The sequence below is a fragment of the Leucopleurus acutus genome, assembly GCF_964270905.1.
Source record: "Leucopleurus acutus genome assembly, chromosome: 9".
Lineage (NCBI taxonomy): Eukaryota > Metazoa > Chordata > Mammalia > Artiodactyla > Delphinidae > Leucopleurus > Leucopleurus acutus.
In genome coordinates, this window is record NC_139144.1 from 71,377,204 (window position 1) to 71,399,470 (window position 22,267).

Consider the following 22,267-nt stretch of genomic DNA (forward strand, 5'->3'; position numbering starts at 1 on the left):
TAAATTTTTAATAAACCTGGAATAGTTTAATGATTCATATTTAATTCTATGGTACAATTTATGTGAGACATACTACTCACACTTAAGTATTTCCTATTGTATTGTCTTAGTACTCCACGGTAACTTTCCCGCAATCCAAATACACAAATCTTTGCAATGTAACTTATGACCTCTAAAAACCACAGTGAGCCATATTACAATTATCATATCCGTAGCCAAATCAAACTGAGTCAGCCTCTCTGTCAGCAATTTCAAGAGCTATACAATTTTTAATAAAGTGCAACGTATACTTATTGTGCCTTCAGTAAATATCAATGTGACCTCCGAATGTGAGTAAACCTGTCACTAGATTATGCAGAGTTACCTTTCATAATAATGGGTCATTGAGGCGTCTCATTAATGTAAATAAACAATTACCAAAAAGAAAAAAAAAAGTATTCCTGTTCTTGGAAAGAATGTTTTCCTTAACTCCAAAACACTGATAAAGTTTGGTGGCTATCGCTTTAAGCCCTTTCCTTTTCTTATCAGCCACAGACACATTTCCCAAGAACTGCCACCCCCTCTCCAAAACAGTGCCTTTTTTTTTTGTAAAAGGAAAAAAAAAAAAAAAAAAAGTGGGAAGGTAGCTACTGACCTTAGATCAAATAAGGTGATATTTAAGTTTCATTTTGAGATTTCTTCCACATTTCTGGGACCTAAGCTATGAAACAGAATATGGGATCTAGGATCATTTCTTTTCTAAGAACAAGTGCCTAGTGTTGACTGGTGGGAAATGCATCTGAAGTTGACAAAAGAGATGGAGATTACCAGAACAAGATTAACCATTAGAGCCAAAAACTCAACTCCCAGAATAAACGACAAGAGATAAAGAAATAAGATTTCTATAGCTTTCTTATTTTGAATAATTTTAAACAGAAAGGAAAGGATTTTGTGCTCATCCTCTTGTAAAATACCTGCCAACTTTTAATTTTTTGATTTTCAATAATTTCAACCTTAATAAGCACTATTCATCTGATCCCTTTGACTAAAAAAGCTCTGGTGTTCAAAGTCTCCTTATCTATTCTAAAATTTCTGTTTAATGTACCAACATGGCTTCTCTTCTTTACAAAAATCAAATTTGACTCCAGCTTCAAAAGTATGGAACAATATTTTTTCAATATTCTGAGGGACTGATTCTTATGTCCAGCTCTCTAACAATTCCATCTGGATTCTAAAACTATTTTCATGTAATTTTTTAAATGGAAGAGACCTTAGAAATCAACTAGTCTATACCTCTTACTTTGCAGGTGCTAAGACTTGACCCTAAGCATAGTTAAGAAAACCTCTCCCAGGTCACTCAGCCAGTTAATAAGTGATAACAGCTGAAAGTAGTAAGATTTCCTGAAGCCTACTCCTATATTCTTGCACCAAGGAACTGGCAGGTAGAGGCTTACAAATTTGTTTTATGTAAAAGAAAATAATAACTTTTAATTAGTTAGGCAAGTAACTTAATAAAAGTGTTTTTCAAATGCTTAATAAGAATCTTCTGTAAAAGTTCATCTCCTTATACATTCTAACAGTAGTATTATAACTGTTTGTATCTTTTCATTGCTTAACGCAATTTTCTATTGCCACTCTAACAAATTAAAACAAACAAAGGGGTTTAAAATTAAAACAACAGCCATTTATAATCTCACCGTTCTCCAGGACTGAAGTCTGGCAGGTTCGGCTGGGTACTCTGTTTAGCGTCTCAGAAGGCCAAAATCAAGCTGCCGGCTGGTCTGGGCCCTTATCTAGAGACTAGGGGAGAGTTCATTTCCAGGATCATTAGGTTGTTGGCAAAATTCAATTCTGTGTGGGACTGAGGTCCTCATTTCTTTGCTGGCCTTTGGCTAAAGGTCATTCTTAGTTTCTAGAGGCAGCTTGCTTTCCTCTGCTCACGGCCCCTGAATCTCCAAAGCCAGCAAAAGCACATCAAATCTTTCTCCCGCTTTGGATCGTTCTGACTTGTTCCACGGCATCTTCCTAACTTCCTCCTCTGCCTCTGCTTTTAAGGACTCCTGAGATTACATTGGGCCCACCTGGATAACCCAGGCTAGCCTCCTCACTGACAACTGAAGGTCAACCTTAATTACAACCACAAAGTCCCTTTGTCAGTACAAGGTACAATATCTCATCATATTCACTGTCCTGGGCATTACGGCATGGAATCTTGAGGACCAAAATTCTGCCTACTACACTTAGCACCTGTTTTACTAACATAACCTTAAAGATTTACATTTTTTTTAACAGATCCTATTGTTCAAACTTAACAACTCTAACAAAAATGTAAATTTTTACCCCTAACATTTATACGTCCATTTCCAGGAATGGCTCAGACTGGCCCTGCTTAGGTCCAATCACAGGGCCAGCTTAGTAGGGGCATAACCAGTGCAATCACCCATGGGCCTGGACTCAGAAAAGCCCCACACTTGGGGCTTAATTAATGCTCTTCAGGTGCTATCTTGAAATTCTTAATACTTTGTTTTGTAAGTAAAGTCCTATAGACAATGGAGCATGTACTGAGGGTTTGTTTGAAAAAGAGTATATTTCTCTTTCATTTTTGCAGAATAGTTCCAATAGGTACAAAATTCTAGGTTGGGATTTTTTTTTTTTCCTTTAGCACTTTAAAGATGTCATTCAGTTCTCTCCTGTATCCCCCCAATTGCAAAGTCGGCTATTATTTTTGCTTCTTTGAAGGTAATATCTTTTTTTTCCTTTTAAGAGGTTTCTCTTTTTTTTGGTTTTCAGTGGTTTGACTACCTACCCTGTGCCCTAATTGTGGTTTTTCACTGTATTTATCCTGATAGGATTTGTAGTACTTCTTGATTCTTTAGGTTGATATCTTTCATGAGTTCTACAAAATTCTTAGCCTTTATTTATTCAGGCTATTCCCCTCACCCATGGCCTAGATATTTTCTAACTGACCTATCAACCAGTTCACGATCCTCCCCACAGCTGTGTCTAATTTGCTGTTAAACTCATCTACTGAGTCCTTCACTTCAGTTATACTAGTTTTCATTTCTAGAATTCCTTTCAATTCTTTTTCTAGATTCTGATTCTCTAATGAAATCCATCTTTTCATCAATTTTTTAATATATTGATTATAATTATTTTATAGCCCATGTCTGATAATTCCAAAAGCTAGAACACTATGAGAATGTTTCTAATGATTGTTGTTTTATATTTTTTTAATCTTGGTCCTGGCTTGCAATAGGCATGGTTTATTTTTATAGAATGTCATGTACTGTGTTTAAAACTTACAGAGATTCTGCATGATGTCTCTTGTTTCTGGCAATGACAGAGAGTTAAAGTAAAGGCAGATCACCTTAAAATCAATTGAGTTTATCAGAGGCTGCATTTCAATTTTTGTAACTTAATAGTCTATTTCTAGTTCTCTGTAACTCCTAGGATGTAGCCCTTCAGGGGTCCCAATTAAAAGTTTAGAGTGTTTTACCAGGGTCCTGCATCTTCCTCCCTGAATTCTAGTTTGTGACCTCTTAGCAATGTGAAACTGCCAAAAATTACACCCAGCATCCCCCATCTTAGCCGCCGCTGCTTGGCTTCTCAGCCTCACAGCCCGTACTGTCATTAAGTGACAAATAACCCAAGGTGAAAAGTGGCACTGAATACAGGGATCACCTCAGTGTGTTTCTCTTCACTCTGGGATCTTTGCCCTTTGGTAGTACTACAATGCCTATAGATACTCTTTTTAATATAGCTGTCTCACTTTTTCAGTATGGGCCTTAGCTTGAAATAAACTAATCTATCATACCTGAAAGTGGAGATCAGATGTTGGTGATCTTAATGGCCTCGCTTTATGTATGCATCCATATCTTACTGGTTCCAAAAGTATTAAACACAGGTTGACATACCTATGGGATAGTTTACTTTTCTGTGTTTTATCTTCTGCTTGAAAGCTAAACCATTTACTTCTTAAATTTTTCAATTATTTCTCTGTTAGAATTATTATTTCAACTTATATTCAAATGTTTCTCCTTAATAGTTCAACCTGACTCCTTATGTATAACATAAAAGGTGTATTTGGGAGCATTTGGGAGCACCTGCATTGTAAATGCTGTCTTGCACTTTTTTTTTAAATAGGGTAATAGTGTTCACAGAGACTGGATTTTTTTCACAATAAGTTACGTAAGTACCCACTATTTCAAAGAATGCTGCATGTATAACTTTGTTCTTTGACAACTTCTAGTCATCTCTCAAAGCATATAAGATTTATGAAATGGGTTGAGCAGAAGCTATGGATATCTCCTATAGTTACATTGCCATAAAATCTCAGTAATTCAAAATTGAAATTTATGATCACTGAAACATTTCTATGCTATAATTTGAGCCTGAACTAAGAAAATGTTTTATTGTATAATTAAATGTATAAAAATTGTGAAGGCAGTTTATCCTACTCAAGAAAGGAAATTGCTTTTAAGGACTACCTTAAGGGCACCAACTTTCTGTATGCCTCTGAAGAGTATTTATAAAATCAGTTTAATCTATATCAGACAATAGCAACAATACTTACACTATCTCATTTTTTAAGTATTATTTGTAAATATACTTTGTAATGAATGCAAATTATTATGTGTAATTGAAACTGCCAAAAACTAAATCTCTCATCAAAACAAATTGCAGCCCAGGATTTCACTCTCCAGCACTTTTACTATCAATTAAAGACAAAAAACAAAAACCTAGGCACTTCTTCCTACCTATAGAACCTTTCTTTGAAAGTCATGTTATTTCTAAATTTGTGCTCCTGAAATGTACGATATTAACTACAAACAAACAAAAAAAAAAATTTGGCCCTAAACCAAAAAAAACTAGGAATAAGTATAGATAGACTAGTATCACACTACTAATCACAATTATGTTCTCCCAGCTCAACAGATTAACTGGCTTTTAATACAATTATAGGTCATTATTCATTATTATCATTGCCCTGGGCATTTGTTTCAAAACATGAATTTCGTATTTTAGCAGACTGCAATTAATTTCCCTTGGTGGGTCAAGGGACCTTTAAAGATTTATAAGCGCTCAAGACACAAAGGAACTAGCACCTTTCCCCCGCCCCCAAGGGCTCTATTCTATTTCATCTATTTCCCTGGCTCAATTCTTCATAACTCTTTGCTCATATTTACTGCTACAGACGTAGCCATCACAGTCAGAAAATGGCAATTAGTCTAGCATGTTGCAAACCAGCTGTCAAAACTGTATGCAGACTATATGTTCATAATAAAGTATTATTGCTATTAATAAAGAGACATTTCAGGAACCACTGTATCAGAAATTTCATTACAGAAATAGGGATAATCTGATAGATGCAGAGATACAAGGGTCTGCATGACTTCTTTGCTAAGAATGAGTAAGTATCCTCAACCAAACCATCACCACAGTATACAGAGGCTTTATAGTTTGACAGTAAAGAACACTGGATTTGATGGGAAGCCCTTCAAACCTTCGCTCTTCCATTTACCAGCCAGCTGTACGTTCACAAGAAGTTAGTTTACCTCTCTGTACCTCAGTGTTCTCATCTATAAAATAGGAATAACAAGAGTACCTACTTTACTGGGGTTTATTTTAATGAGGATTAAATAAAAATGAATGTAGAACTAAGCCCAGTGACTGGAAAATGATAAAGTCAGTAAATATTAAAAACTGTTGTGAGGCACATGAAAAGATGCTCAACATCACTAATTATTAGAGAAATGCAAATCAAAACTACAATGAGGTATCACCTCATACCAATCAAAATGGCTATCAACAAAAAGTCTACAAACAATAAATGCTGGAGAGGGTGTGGAGAAAAGGGAACCCTCCTACACTGTGGGTGGGAATGTAAATTGGTGCAGCCACTATGGAGAACAGTATGGAGGTTCCTTAAAAAACTCAAAATAGAGCTACCATATGATTCAACAATCCCACTCCTGGGCATATATCCAGAAAAGACAAAAACTCTAATTCAAAAAGATACATGCACCCCAATGTTCATAGCAGCACTATTTACAATAGCCAAGACATGGAAGCAATCCAAATGCCCATCAAGAGACAACTGGTGAGATATACGTAAGAAGATGTGAGCAGAAAGATACACACACACACACACACACACACACACAAACATACACATACACACAATGGAATATTACTCAGCCATAAAAAAAGAATGAAATATTGCCATCTGCAGCAACATGGATGGACCTAGAAAATATCATACTGAGTGAAGTTGTCAGAGAAAGACAAATATTATATGATATCACTTACATGTGGAATCTAAAAAATAATACAAATGAATATATGCAAAACAGAAACAGATTCACAGACATAGAAAACAAACTTATGGTTACTAAAGGGGAAAAGGAGGTGGAAAGGAATAAATTAGGAGTATGGGATTAATAGATACAAACTGTATACATAAAATAGGTAAGCAACAAGGATTTACTATATAGCACAGGGAACAATATTCAGTATCTTGTAATAACCTGTAGTGGAAAATAATCTGAATCACTGTGCTGTGTACCTGAAATTAACACAATATTCTAAATCAACTATATTCCAGTAAAGAATAAATAAATAAATGATTTTTTTAAAATAAAGAGACTTCAGTGCTACAAGAAAAAAAATATTGTGGTTACTTTTTTTTCTCTTTGTAGATTGCATGTCTTTTTCCCTTTCCCTTTGGACTTGATCATCCCAACACTCTCACCAACACAGTGTTTTCCTGTCTTTGGAAGTCTGCTTTGCTTCATAGGAGATACATTAGTATTTTTCCACCTCAGACTTTAGGATCTCATCTTAGTTCACCTTAGAAACACTCCAAGAAAGCAGCAGTGTACAATGGAAAAAGGTTTAGACACAGAATTTGTCCAACTGAAACGTAATGTGTATCACATAGGTAATTTCAAATTTTCTATGAGCCACATTAGAAAAGGAAAAAGAAACAGGTGAAATTGACTATAATAATATATTTTATTTGACTGAATATATCCAAAATATTAACATTTTAACAAGCGGCAGTACCCACACTTCAAGTGCTCAATAGCCACATATGCCTACTATATCAGGCAATAGAGATTTAGAGTCAAATGGACCTGGATTCAAATTCTAGCTCTGCCAATTACTTGCCATTTACCTGCCAAATCTCAGTTTCATCACAGTAAAAATAACTATGTCCACAAGATTTAGTGTATACAGAAGTAGCAATATAATGTTGTACATATGAAACATATAATGTTATAAACCAGTTACCTAAATAAACAATAAATTAAAAAGTAAATATGTCTACCACCCACAAAAATAAAATAATAACTATCTCCAGATACTGTTATGAGAATTAAAATGGCATACACAAAGCACTTAATGCAAGGCCTGACATACAGGGGTGCTCATTAAATGAGAATTCCCTCACCCTAACCTTCTACTCTAAAACTGAATGCTGGCTCAGTATAGAATATTCTGTGCCCTAGCCTTATTTCCTTCCCTTCTACCCCTACTACAAACTATAGCCTTTTCCCCCACCTTCACAGCTCTACCTCCTGGCTTCCTATCATCTATAAACTTCACTGTGTGGACTTTTAGAAGCCATGGAACCTCTTAGTCATGACCTAAGTATGTGGTCCTAAGAAATGAAGAGAGCTGTGCCTGAAAACTTCCTTCTCCTCTGACCCTGTCTCATCCATCTCCCCAGCAGTTGCCACTGCTGCAGCTTCCCCGGCAACTGCCATCAACAGCAATGCTTCCTCACCAGAGACAGACTGACCCTCCAACACTGAAAAGGATCATTCTATAAAACAACTGGCCAGACCCTCCAAAAGTGTCAAGGTCAAAAAAGATAAAGAGTGACCAAGGAACTGTCACAGATTAAAAGAGACTAGAGAGACACGAAAAATAAAAATGAAATATAGGATTCTGGGTAGGATCTTGGTATAGAAAGAGGACATTAGTGGGAAAACCAGTGAAATTCAAACAAGGTCTGTAGAGTAGTTAATAGTATTATATCAATGTCAATTTCCTGGTCTCCATAATTGTCCTGTGGTTGTGCATAATGTTAAAATTGGGGGGATATAAGATGAGTAAGGTCTGAGGAGCTAATGTATAACATGGTGATGATAGTTAATAGCACTGTATTATATAATGAACTTGGCTAAGAGAGTAAATGTTCTCACCGTAAACAGGTGATGGACGTGTTAATTAACTTGATGGAGGGAATTCTTTCACAATGTATACATATATCAATTCATCCCAGTGTACACTTTAAATATATTACAATTTTGTCAATTTTACCTTAATAAAACAGAAAAAAAAATTAGGGGTATATGGGAACTCTCTATACTATTTTTACAACCTTTCTTTAAGTCATTTCAAAGTGAAAAGTTAAAACACTTTTAAATGTGATTATTTGAAACTTTATTATGAAGGAACCTCTGTCCCAATGGATGGTAATTGATATATCATTATAAAATAGTGCTACTTATGCTAAGTCTATGGCAGTAAGGCCATCACACAGGTTAATGAAAAGTCGATTCCAAGGTATAGAAAATCCACCTTAATCACCACTATTAGTTTGCAAATCCACTAAGAGAGTATAATGTCACCTACTTACACTCTAACACTGAGGACTTGATGACAGCAAATAATGTTTTGTGCGACCAGTAACGTTATCAAACAAATACACCGTTTGATTTAACATTACTGAATAATGTGCTTAAACAGTAGCCCCACTGCTACCAACAGAAAGAAAGTAACAGGAAAAGGAAGAGATGCAAAGAAGCGTATTCCAATATGCACACTTCCCCCACCCAGACCTTCCTTGGTTTAGGAAACGGGCCTTGGTCAATAAGCTCTGAATGAAATTTCTTACAATAGAAGTCTGCTCTGCTACATCCTGTGTTCCTGTAACATGAATTAGCTCATAGGCAACTGGTGAGAAAGAATGGAGAAAGAATTTTCAGTATAAAGCAGAAGCTGCACTGGTTCACATCTGATTTGCTTCCTGGATCATTAATGTTTTGCCTCATTAATAATAACAGCTGAAGGCTAAGTACACTAAAGGCAGCAAAGTAAGAAGGAATCAGTATTATACATTCAACCTTTCTCCTAGAAGTGCTTAAAGCAAGGTTAACCGGGATCTTTGTTTTCATTAAAAAATAAAGTTATAAATAAATAAATAAAACAAAGTAACACAAAACAATGAGCTGAGCATACATCTCTGGGATCAGTACATTTTGTACAAAGCTTGCAATCTTTCCTCTACTTGCAACTTCTGGTAATAATGCCCCTGGCCCTTGTAAATATAGATAGCCTCAACCCTTCCTTATATAGTCTTCCATCAAGCTACCTTCACCTTTTTTAAGTAAAATCCGACATTTACTGCAGTGTTTATTTATTAGAAACTTCATATGTCTTTTAAATGGTGCTATTGGAATTGTTATTTTCATTAGTGCTCTGGTTACAAACATGCATAAGCCCTAGTAACTTAAGTATGAATTTACGAACTACGTTTTCCAGAAATGCATATATAATATTATCATAGAAATGCTGCATTTCCACATACTCTGAATACATAAAACGCTGTCCGAGGATAATTTAAAATATAAACTGTCAAACTACCTTGTTTCCAAATATTACTTATATATCAATAAAATGTGTTATTAATACCAATATTATATTTATCATATTTTATATTTAGCCATAAATTCAAAATTTAGTCATGCATTTCCGTATTAGTCACACATTTCTTACATAGATAGGATATTCTAATGTAAGGACATGTGTCTAGAAAGCATTTTTGTTCTAAAACTAAAAAGATACTTTAAACAGTGTCTTTTACTATACTACATCATGCTAAAGAAGATTTTAGTATAAGACTTTTGGTTCATAAAAAGAAAGCAACAATTACTGCTTAATGATTATTTGTTATTAAATAACATGATACCAATCACTAAGCACTCTTATATGTAAATAGTTCCTGCTAGCAACAAGCATTATGAAAGAAAATTTGTGTTATTTGTACATGACAGAGATATAGCACAATTAACTCGTTAAAAATACAGTTCAACCGAAGTAGCTACAATTCAGTATATCAACCTTAATTTGAATACACTATTTCTGAAATTAATTTATATAATAAATATCAATTACTTTAATATTTACATAAATGAATAGTGTTCTCTTTTTTACATAGTCTATGATATGCTAGGGTACTGTTATGGACCCATGCAACCCTGAATTTTAAGGAGCCTTTTTTTTTCCCAACAACCTATTCAAATTCACTTGGTTAGAGATAGTCAGTATGTTTCTCAGAGAAAAAAGTTACTGCACGATTGTCTGCTTATAGTGTGACCTCTTTCACTTGGGTGGGTATCCTCTACACCACTAAGCGAGGATGTCACCTTGTCAAACCAAAGGCAAAAGAATAATGAGTGCACGACAGGCTAACCCAGCATGGAAAGGTTGTTAAGGAGGTTGCAGAAACAGTTCCCTGAATGACAAAATAAAAGTATACTCCAAAGAGTAGGTTAATATTAAAGAAAGCACTCAAGAACATGAGAAGCATTTAATTCCCATCCTCAGATGGCTGCCATACAAAACTTCACTCAAATTTATTTCATTAGTTACTTACCAGATTTACTTAATATGTTTTCCAATCTTGGTAGAACAGGTTTGACTGAGACACATTTAGAAAATATGTACTTCCACAAAGTACTAGCCAAAGGTAAGTATGAACCAGTAGATAACGTTTTGCTTTTACCAATTATAAATTATCACCCAACAAAAAACAATCATTCCAATTCAAGAATCAGAACTATAAGTTGGAAGTCTTCACCAAACAGGAGGATTTTTACTATCACTAAACAAGTAACAGTAATTGCTACATTAATTGCCACCCCAAAGCACTAACTGGCATAACAGGGAATCATATTAAAACATTTTTATAAGTAGCTGAAACCAGCAGAAATTAGGCAAGTTCTGCTGCAGTCTTCTCAATGTAAATTTACTTTTAAAATAAACAAATCTCAAGCATGTACTAGGACTATCATTGTGTCAGTTATGTACATTTTGACATTCCTTTTCTACACTATGAAATTTTTGTTCTGGACCAGTCTTAATACTTTAACAGAGAAACAGTGCCACCTTTTGGTCCCATACAAAAGCCTCCAATCTACTAGTCTTCCAAACTTCCTTTTTTCAGTTAAATTACCGATATATATAAATGCCACTGAATTTCATGTCACAATTATCATCATCTAGAAATATTTTGTAGCTACACAAGCTAATAAACCATGAGAGTAACTTAACAGTTGCTTCCAAAATGTGGAATTTCAAAATTACCCAAATACCAAGTTCATGTACTCTAGATCATCAATATAATAATTTCTAATCAACGTTTCATTAAACACGTTCTACCAACGTGTATGTCAGTCAACTGATATATTTTAAGTATAAAAGAAAAATCCTTTCTTATAGCACTGTTACATTTCAAAATTGATTTTGAAAAATGCATTATATCAATATTTTAAATGGACCTATTAATTAAATAATTGACAATATGGTATAAACAGTGAATTACTAGTTAAATCAGATAATTATAAATAATCTTATATATGAATATAGTATGTTTCTGATTTACTTACACTAATGACACAATGTCACCACGTTGTACTTCAAAATTCCTCACTTTCCAGTGGTTCAAAAGCACCACATCAGATGACTGGCTTCCCCCAGGATTCAAAGAAGGCTAAAAAATAAGATGAAAGAGACACATTTATCATTTGTATTTTTCATTCTTCATGGTTCCTTGCACTTCATAGCTGTAGTGCAGTGCAATAAAACATTTCCAATATGGTAGCTTTCAACAAATTGCTGTTCTAAAATAACTGCAAATGATGAGTTTTCAAAAAGGCTCGTTGGGATTCTTCACAGAGAACCAGAAAAAAAAAATACATTACCAATACTTATTTGAAAGGAAAACGTGCTAGATATTCAAATCTTTACTAAACTCCAACAAAGAGCATGGAAACCTGTAAGAAGAATTAAAAGGAAAAAATGAATCAAACCTCCCAACAAAATATTCGGATAGGATCTAATTCCACAGTAAGTACACATTATCGTTCCATCTGGAGAAAAGAAGAAATAATCTCAAATCAACCAGGAAAACACCCTTATGAAGAAGTAAAGGGACCAGAAGAAACGAGTGATGGGATAATCTTGGAAAATATGGGAATTTGCCAATTTGACCTCTCTTTTCTCCAGAGAGCATGCAACAAGGGTCCTGGCTCCAGTTTAAGCCTAATAAGTAACCTTCACCTTAGGATTCAGACAAGTCTAGATGTGCCTAAGGATTGATGGGGCAAAAACTGAGAAACATTTCGTGTAAGAATTCATCTGAAGGTCAGGAATCATCTAGGCATAAAAAACTGACTGAGGAGCCATAAAGCCAACATACCTGTCACCTGGACAGGGGTGCAGAAAAAGCCAATGGATATCAACTCTGAAACCTGAGGGTGGACAAAAGAATGAGAAAAAGTAGGAAAGCTTTATCACCATTGACCCTCCAGGGTCTCTGAGAACGTCATAGGGGAAACTGCAATTTCTGCGGTGGTGGGAAAGGTACCAAACCACAGCTGAGGCGCTCCACCTTCACAGATGGTGGCCGCAAGAGGAGACACAGCCACAGCAACCAGGGCAGGAGCGAGGAAAACAGTGCATGCCAGACAACAGCCCATCCCTGGAGCAGTAGTGACATACTCTTTTTTAAAGATTCCTGGTATTACTTGTAGGTTCTACAAAGGAGATGTGGGCAAAGCTGTGGAAATTTTGCATGGGGGCTATTATCATGATCTTATTTTTGACTCCCCAGATTTTTTGTGGCCAAAAAATATTGGTTATCCTTGGGGGTCTCAAACCCTTCTACAGCTTCTGCAACTCCTTTATGTGATAATGCCTAAATATCTCTAACTTTAGTTTTGAATTCCCTGCTAATCATCACTTGACTATCTGACATAAAATTCAACATGATTAAATGGAATTTGTCATCATTTCCTACCAAAACAATTTTCTTCCTTATTTTCTTACATCCTTATTTACCATTTTCCCAGTCAACCAACTTAAAATCTTAATTATCTTTTTACTTCATACCCAACCAGTCACCAAGCTAAAGGGATTTTCTTTTCATAATATCTTTCACTTATGGCCCATCTTGTCTCCTCTCTACCATCATATTTCAAGCACCAGTCATCATATAACTTCATGCACCTATACTAGTCAGTCTCTCACCTCCAACTCAAAAGTGCACGATTCTATTTCTTTATAACTATAAAATCTTAAGTTACTTAACTTTATTATACTCCAATTTCCTTACTAGTAAAATGGTGATATTTAGTAACTATTCTCTAATTAATAATTAAATAATAATAATAGCCAATATTTGCCGAGTACTTACCACGTGCAAGACATCGTTCTAAGGGCTTTACAAATATTAACTTATTCGGTGAGATCATGCATTTAAAGTGCTTAGAATAGTTCTTAGCCCATAGTTAAGCTCTCAATAACTTCTATTATTGATATTACTAAATCACAACTTTAATTAGAGGTGGTTTTGTATGCTTTCCCCAGGTTCCTCCTCTGGCTCTATCCCTAATAAGGAACAGAGCTGATATGGCAGGATAAATCCAAGGGGCTTTGTTGGGCCATGGTGCTAGGGTATGGCGCTTTTGCCATCACACAGTAGGGTTAAGCTGAAAGTCACGCTTCCATAGGGGTTTATTCTTTCTCACCCATATTTCCCATTCATATTCTCTATTTCTTCTTCTCCCTCTCTGTCTTTGAGTTCTGTATCTTGCAAGTCCTTTCCCCTTATTTCTTTGTATTTCTCTTCCTACATAATTGCTGTGGCAAAGGCGGCCTGGGGGAGACCACCTGCACATAAAGAGAAAATCTCCTTTCTACTGCACTTGCTCTGGGTCCATTTCTTTTCCTTGCCATCAGAGTAGTGAAGAACAAAAGTTATTTAATTATTTCCAACTGCTCTTCCTTAGTGTCTTTTATTGTTTTTCAAAAGTTTGTGATTACAACTCTTAATAAGAAAGACATTTTACACTTTACCCAATACACACATGCACGAATACACACATCTGAACAAAATGCCAAAAAATAATAATTACCTTTACTTCATACACCCTGATATTTTCTTTGTCTCTTAATCCATATTTTTAAAATTCTGTCTATAGCCAACCATATTAATTTCCCATCCACTATTATTGATTTGCAACCTACAAATCAGTTGTAGCCCACAGTGCTAACATCATAGCTTTAGATGATTCTTCTTTAACCATTATCCCATGAAAGCTGCTTTCTTCTGGAATTCTACCATCAGTTCTTTCATCTCTGCTTTATATTATTTCCTTAGAAAAGATCATCAATATTCTCAGTTGCAAATACCACCCATATACCTATGACTGTTAAAAGTGAAGTCCCAAATCACTTCCTCCTCTATACTCAATACATAGCACTGCATACTACAACACTTCGCATACTGTGATGTCAGTTTTATTAACCTGTCTCCACATCTAAACAGGAAGCACTTTATCCATTATTGTGACCCCTAGTTAAATTTATACCCTACCCCCCAACTGCATTTCTGAAATTCTAGAACATAATTCTAACTGGTTGCTGGGCATCAAATTTGATCAAGCCATTCCCCTACTTAAAATCCTTCACTAGCTTCCTGACACTACCAACATGACTGTCTTCAACATAAAAATCAAGAGACATATGATCTGCAGGACCCTACCAATCCCCACTTACATAGTTCCTACAAGTTAACACTAAACCACAAGCAGTGCTCCCTATACACAGGTTAGTTCCTCACACTCCCAAGGCATCATCTAAGCAAAATTCCTGCCTGAAATGTTTCCCCCTCTTTCCCTCTTCCCACAATCTGTTTAACTCATACTTCAAAACAACACTTAAGGGCCCCGCCCCGTCGCCACGTTGTTACCTCGGTGCTGGACGGGAGCAACTGCAGTTGGACCCGGGCAGTGCCGCCGACGCCTCCTGCGCGCCGGGTCCTCGACCTTCTCTCTTTCCTCTCTGCACCCGGACAGGCTGGCCCGGAGCTCCCGGGCTTCCTCTGTGTGGCCGCGAGAAACTCCCTGCACTCCTATAATGACCCTGGCACAGTGGTGAACGGCTTTTCCTGCGGTCCGTGCCCAAGTGGATCTTTCCCGACAGCCCTAGGGATAATGATGATATCTGAACTGAACAATTAAGGGTTCTGAAATCAGAGATGTTGAGATTAAAAATGGCAGGAAAATCACTGCTTTTTAAAGTAATTCTCCTTGGAGATGGTGGAGTTGGAAAGAGTTCTCTAATGAACAGATATGTGTCTAATAAGTTGGATACCCAGCTCTTCTATACAATAGGTGTGGAATTTTTAAATAAACATTTGGAGGTGGATGGACATTTTGTTACCATACAGATTTGGGACACGGCCGGTCAAGAGTGATTCAGAAGCCTGAGGACGCCATTTTACAGAAGTTCTGACTGTTGCCTGCATACTTTTAGCGTCGATGATTCTCAAAGCTTCCAGAACTTGAGAAACTGGAAGAAAAAATTCATATATTATGCGGATGTGACAAAGCCCGAAAGCTTTCCTTTTGTGATTTTGGGTAACAAGGTTGACATCAGCGAGCGGCAGGTGTCTGCAGAAGAAGCTCAAGCCTGGTGCAGGGACAACAGCGACCATCCTTACTTTGAAACAAGTGCAGAAGATGCCACGAATGTCACAGCGGCCTTTGAGGAAGCAGTTCGAAGAGTGCTTGCTACCGAGTATAGGTCAGATCACTTGATTCAGACAGACACAATTAGTCTGCACTGAAAGCCCAAGCCCAGCTCATCTTGCTGTTGAAGTTAGAGAGGTTGCCCGTGAGATCTAACCAGCTCATACACTTGCACAGATAAGCACAGGGTGGAGACGAGAATTAGTGTTTGCAGGGATGGATCATGTACTCATAAAATTAAACTAACCATATTACTGCCTTGTTAGTGGGCAGGAGAAGGGACACATCCACTCACAGGAGACTCTATTTACTCAGTAATGGCACCTTACATTTATAAGTTGTAATGGTTGTCTAATAATGTTTAATTTAAATATGTATGTTACAGAGCTAATAAATGAGATGACCAAGACTTTTATAATTAAAACAAAACACTTGAGTGTTCTAGAAGTTACTGTTTTTTCCCTGGGAAAATGGAGAACTACTTTTTCTATGTGTATATTTTTATATAATTAGCATTCTGTTCCTGGTTCAGGGAAAACATGTCCTAAAGCAATAATGTTAGATACTAAAGATTAAAATCCAGAAAAAAAAAAAAAAAACTTGAATTCCATGAGGCAATCTCATAGGAATTCTTTCCTATCACTCCTTATCTCTCCTCCCCATTCCCATCTTCAGTCTCCATTAGGTGATCAAAACTCCCAAGTTCCCCATCAAAACCTGTGACTGCTGCTATCATAGCAGTTTTAAGCACATATTATAATTATTGGATTCTCTCTCTCCAAGAGTCCATAAGCATTTTGAGAATAGATTATTTCTTATGTCTGTGTTCTTGATACGTGGGCAAGTAAGGATGTTAATAAATTTTAGTGGAAAGAATTTTTTAAAAATCAATTAATGAAATTTCCAAAGACTCCCCAAATCAACATGCCCAAAACAGAGACCATATTCCATCCTAGCCCCAGAATATACTTCTATACTCTCCTCCTTAGTTAACAGTATCACCACTCACCTTATCCCCCATACTAGAAAACTACTGAGTCCTTCTCAACTTCTCTCTCCGAGTCACCTATCACCAGACTTTCCCTCTTCCCAGAATGCCTTTTCCCTACTTGGAAAAATTCTGTTTATCTTTCAAAGCCCAGCTCAGATGATGGTGACTTCTCTGTGAAGCCTTAAAACAAAACACAACAAAACTTGAAGTTCCCTTGCAGAAATTAGGAAATTACATCCTGGTGCTCCATGGTTAGGGACCGAATAATCCCTATAGACTCAAATCTTGACACTTGCATTCATCTTTCCCTTACAGAATCAATCATCTACCAACTTTTCTAATGTTAATTGTTAGAACCAAAAGGTAATGCATTGTAAACAAAAGATTTATGTAGGGGGAAAAAAACCCAGAAGGAAGCACGTCTAATTTCAAGAAGTAAAATATTAGAATCATTAGTCAACACCTGGAAGACCTTGTTTGATTTTTACAAAGGAAACAATAGTTTTCTTTTACCTTTCCTCTCCTCCACAAGGCTAAATTAATCATTCCCCCACCTGTGCTCCCTTAGCAATTTAGGTAAACTTCAGGGATAGCTCTTAAAACCTTATTACAGGTATCAGCCTATACATATGACTCTTTCACTGTAAGTTTCTCAGTTGCAGGAACCATACTTTATTCATTTTTGTATCCCCAATCCCAGAACAGTGGCTGGAAAATAGTATTTCTATGCTTTGAAGTTTAAAAGATTAAAGGTGTTTGAAAGCATATTTAACTAAGATGTTTCCCAAGCAATGTACGTTATCTAAACAATGTATACATCTCTTGGACTTCCCTGGTGGCACAGTGGTTAAGAATCTGCCTGCCAATGCAGAGAACACGGGTTCGAGCCCTGGTCTGAGAAGATCCCACATGCCTCAGAGCAACTAAGCCCGTGTGCCACAACTACTGAGCCTGCGCTCTGGAGTCCGTGCTCTGCAACAAAGAAGCCACTGCAATGAGAAGCCCGCACACCACAATGAAGAGTAGCCCCTGCTCACCGCAACTAGAGAAAGCCCACGTGCAGCAACAAAGACCCAACACAGCCAAAAATTAATTAATTAATTAATTTTTAAAAAATAAACTATGTATACATCTTCCAAGAAAATATACTCTGGATGAGTAAGTTCAGTAAGAAATTTTTTCTGTTGCATCAAGTAGGCAATTTAAGCATTAGGAATAAAGTTGGACAGTGCTTTATTAGTAGCCATAATAAGATAATACTAATCAAAACAGAATAAAATTTTCTTTACAATTCATTTATAAATGTAAATAACACTTTTGAATATGACTAACACTTTTCATAAAGAGAAACTTTCTATAATTGGGAAACTGTTCCTACAGCACTATAAAAACCATAGTTGTTTGTACTTCAATTAAAATTTTTTTAAAAAATAAGTACACTTTACTTCCTGAGTTTTCTAAAACAACTTTTCAGAAGAAAAATAATGCACTAACTTCAAAATGAAAATTTTATATAAGAAATGAAGAAAACTTCATTTGGATGATGCAATTTTAGAAAAATTAGTAAACCATATTATTTCTTGGAAATTTTACAACTTGTTTTTCCCTGTGGAAGGGCAGTTTGCTTCAGACAGAGAAAGCAATCTTTTCAAACCAAAGGTATACACATGAAATCTAAATTAAAAGTCATAAACTTTGGAAACCCAATGTAACCAAAGAGTCCATATTTTCTTGTCATGTTGTTAATATTTTAAATCCTAGATTCCCAGAGATTACGTCAAAATTATAACCAACTGAAAATAACCATGTTTTCTGAAGTAAGAAACCTCAGAGAATATTTAATCTAGGAGTTTCTTTTTTTGTTTTAATTGAAGTATAGTTGATTTACAATGTTGTGTTAGTTTCTGGTATATGGCAAATTGAGTCAGTTATATATTTTTTTCAGATTATTTTCCATATATATAAAACTGAATGTATTCTTACTGAATATAGTTCCCTGTGCTATACAGTAGGACCTTATTGTTTACCTATTTTGCATGTAGTAGTTTGTATCTGCTAATCCCAAACTCCTAATTTATCCCTCCCCACCCCTTCCCCTTTGGTAACCATAAGTTTGTTTTCTATGTCTGTGAGTCTGTTTCTGTTTTGTATATAAGTTCATTTGTATCATATTTTAGAGTCCACATACGTGATATTATATGATATTTGTCTTTCTCTTTCTGAGTTACTTCATTTAGTATGATAATCTCTAGGTCCATCCATGTTGCTGCAAATGACATTATTTCATTCTTTTTTTATGACTAATATTTCTTTGTGTGTATGTGTGCGCACACGCACACGCATGTCTGTGTGTGTATATGTATATATATCTCACATCTTCTTTATCCATTCATCTGTTGATGGACATTTAGGTTGCTTCCATGTCTTGGCTATTGTAAATAGTGCTACTATAAACATTGGGGTGCATGTATCTTTTCGAATTAGAGTTTTCTCCAAATATCTGCCCAGCAGTGGGAGTGCTGGATTACACAGCAACTCAGCAACTCTATTTTTAATCTTTTAAGGAACCTCCATACTGTTTTCCATGGTGGCTGCACCAATTTACGTTCCCACCAACAAGGTAGGAGGGTTCCCTTTTCTCCACAACCTGTCCAATCTAGGAGTTTCTACCTGTATCTCAAAATGTGTGACTGTGTCAGATGTTCCTGCTTGCAGTCAAAGAGATTTCCAGCAGCAAGGGGGAAAACACTGCTAGTCATTGGGATTACCAATAAAGAAGAAAATAAACCCAAAAGCAGCTCTGCCCTTCTTTACTTCAGTGATTTACATTCTCACACAATCAATTCCTTAGCTTCTACTGTGGAGCACTAGGATTAAAAATCAAACAGCTTAGATAAGCCTTTTGGACTTGTACACACTGTTGTATTTAAGATAGATAACCAACAAGGACCTACTATATAGCACAGGGAACGCTGCTCAATGTTCTGTAACAACCTAAATGGGAAAAGAATTTGAAAAAAATAGACACATGTTTATGTATAACTGAAAAAAAGAAAGAAAAGAAAAAAAAAATCAAACAACTTAGATAAGTCTTTTGGATAGCCCTTGCTCTCAAGACAGAAAACTATGTTCAAAACTGGGCTCCACTTGCTTACTAGCCAGATTACCTGAAACAAACTATTTAACGTTTCTAAACCTGATTTCCACATCTATAAAGTGGGGATTGCAGTACCACCCACCTCATAGGGTTCTCATGTGAGAATTAAATCAGAGGATCCAGGAAACATTCTTAACAATGCATGATACCAGTCAACAAATAAGATGATAATGATGACTACAGCAACAACAGGACAAAGGGAAACAAAATCAAGTACAACATCCTTTCCATAAGATTCAAGATAAGATTAAGCCTTTGCTTATTGCCCTGAATGTTTTTCCTTTCAAAAACTGGCATACCTTTTTTTATTGCTCTTCACTTTATTGTGCTTCACAGATATTCTGTTTTTACAAATTGAAGGTCTGTTTCAACCCTGCATCAAGGGTCTATCAGCTCTATTTTTCCAACAATATATACTCACTTCGTGTCTCTGTGTCACATTTTGGTAATCCTAGCAATATTTCAAATTTTTCATTTATGATACTTGTTATGGTGACCTGTGGTCAGTAATCTTTGATGTTGTTATTATAATTGTTTTGGGGCACCACAAACTGTGTCCATATAAAACAGCGAATTTAATCGATAAATGTTGTGTGTGTTCTGACTGCTCCACCGACTGGTCATTCCCCCCACTCCGGCCTTCCCATTCTCTGAGACACAACAATATTGAAATTAGGTCAGTCAATACCCCTACAATAAGTGTTCAAGTGAAAAGAAGAGTTATAGGTATCTCACTTTAAATCAAAAGCCAGAAATTAAAACCATGAAACTCACATTGGGACTTGAACCCACATTCTTTTAACTGAGATCACACACCTGGTCTCAGGACTTACTGAAGTTCAGGTTCTTGATGTCTCATGGCAGAAACAATTCAGTGAGAGACAAAGTGATAGGTAAAAAGTGGATTTATTTAGAGAGAAACACACTCCATAGACAGAGTGTGGGCCATCACAGAAGGCGAGAGAGGCACCAGGGTATGGGGTTGTCAGTTTTTATAGGGGCAGGTAATTTCATAGGCTAATGAGTGGGAGAAGTATTCCAGTTATTTTGGGGAAGGGGCAGAGATTTCCAGGATTGGGCCACTGCACACTTTTTGATCTTTGATGGTCAGCCTCAGAACTGTTATGGAGCTGGTGGGTGTGTGCATTTAGCATATGCTAATGTATTACAATAAGCATATAATGAGATTCAAGGTCCACTGGAAGTCAAACCTTCCACCATCTTGGACCTATTTGGTTCTAATCAGTTTACATCGTGTCTTCGGGCTATGTCATTCTTTTAAAGGTTGTGCCCTGCCCCCTTCCCTCCTGTTTCAAAATGACTAAGCTTAGTGACTAAAGGACGTGGAAAGCCAAGAAAAGCTGAAAGCTAGGCCTCTTAGGTCAGTTAGCCAAATTGTGACTGCAAAGGAAAAGTTATTGATAGAAAGTAAAAGTGCTACTCTAGTGAACACACAAATGATAAGAAAGTGAAACAGCCTTATTGCTGATATGGAGGAAGTTTTAGTGGTCTAGAGAGAAGATCAAACCAGCCACAACATTCCCTTCAGCCAAAGCCAAATCCAGAGCAAGGTCCTAACTCTCTTCAATTCTGTGAAGGCTGAGAGAGGTGAAGAAGCTGCAGAAGAAAAGTCTGAAGCTAGTGGAGGTTGGTTCATGAAGTTTAAGGAAGGAAGCCATCTCCATAACATCAAAGTGCAAAGTAAAGCAGCAAGTGCTGATGCAGAAGCTGCACAAATTATCTAGAAGATCTAGCTAAGATAATTTATGAAGGTGGCTACACTAAACAACAGATTTTCAATGTAGATGAAAGAGCCTAATACTAGAAGATGCCATCCAGAACTTTCATAGCTAGAGAGAAGTCCATGCCTGGCTTCAAAACTTCAAAGGACAGGGTGAGTCTCTTGTTAGGGGCTAATGCAGCTGGTAACTTTAAGCTGAAGCCAGTGCTCAATTACCATTCTGAAAATCACAGGGCCTTTAAGAATTATGCTAAATCTACTCTGCCTGTGCTCTGTAAATGGAACAACAAAGTCTGAATTACAGCACATCTCTTTACAACATGGTTTACTGAATTTTTTTTTTTTGCGGTATGCGGGCATCTCACTGTTGTGGCCTCTCCCGTTGTGGAGCACAGGCTCTGGAGGTGCAGACTCAGTGGCCATGGCTCACGGGCCCAGCCGCTCCGTGGCATGTGGGATCTTCCCAGACCAGGGCATGAACCCGTGTCCCCTGCATTGGCAGGCAGACTCTCAACCACGGCGCCGCCAGGGAAGCCTGGTTTACTGAATATTTTAAGGTCTGTGGAGACCTACTG

At 36.6% G+C, this 22,267-nt stretch overlaps 2 protein-coding genes across 2 annotated transcripts in view; one reads left to right on the forward strand and one right to left on the reverse strand.

Moving 5' to 3' along the window:
* IMMP2L (inner mitochondrial membrane peptidase subunit 2) overlaps positions 1-22,267 on the reverse strand; it is a 912,540-nt gene that overhangs the window by 816,487 nt on the left and 73,786 nt on the right. Inside the window, exon 4 of the mRNA XM_082846685.1 lies at positions 11,658-11,761. Within this exon, the coding sequence (XP_082702811.1) occupies positions 11,658-11,761 (104 nt within the window). The remainder of the gene's footprint in view (positions 1-11,657; positions 11,762-22,267) is intronic.
* RAB9A (RAB9A, member RAS oncogene family) lies at positions 15,275-16,652 on the forward strand. Its single transcript, XM_082845921.1, is given in 3 exon segments — positions 15,275-15,526; positions 15,530-15,898; positions 15,902-16,652. Coding segments are annotated over 3 exon segments (615 nt in total). The 5' UTR covers positions 15,275-15,310; the 3' UTR covers positions 15,932-16,652.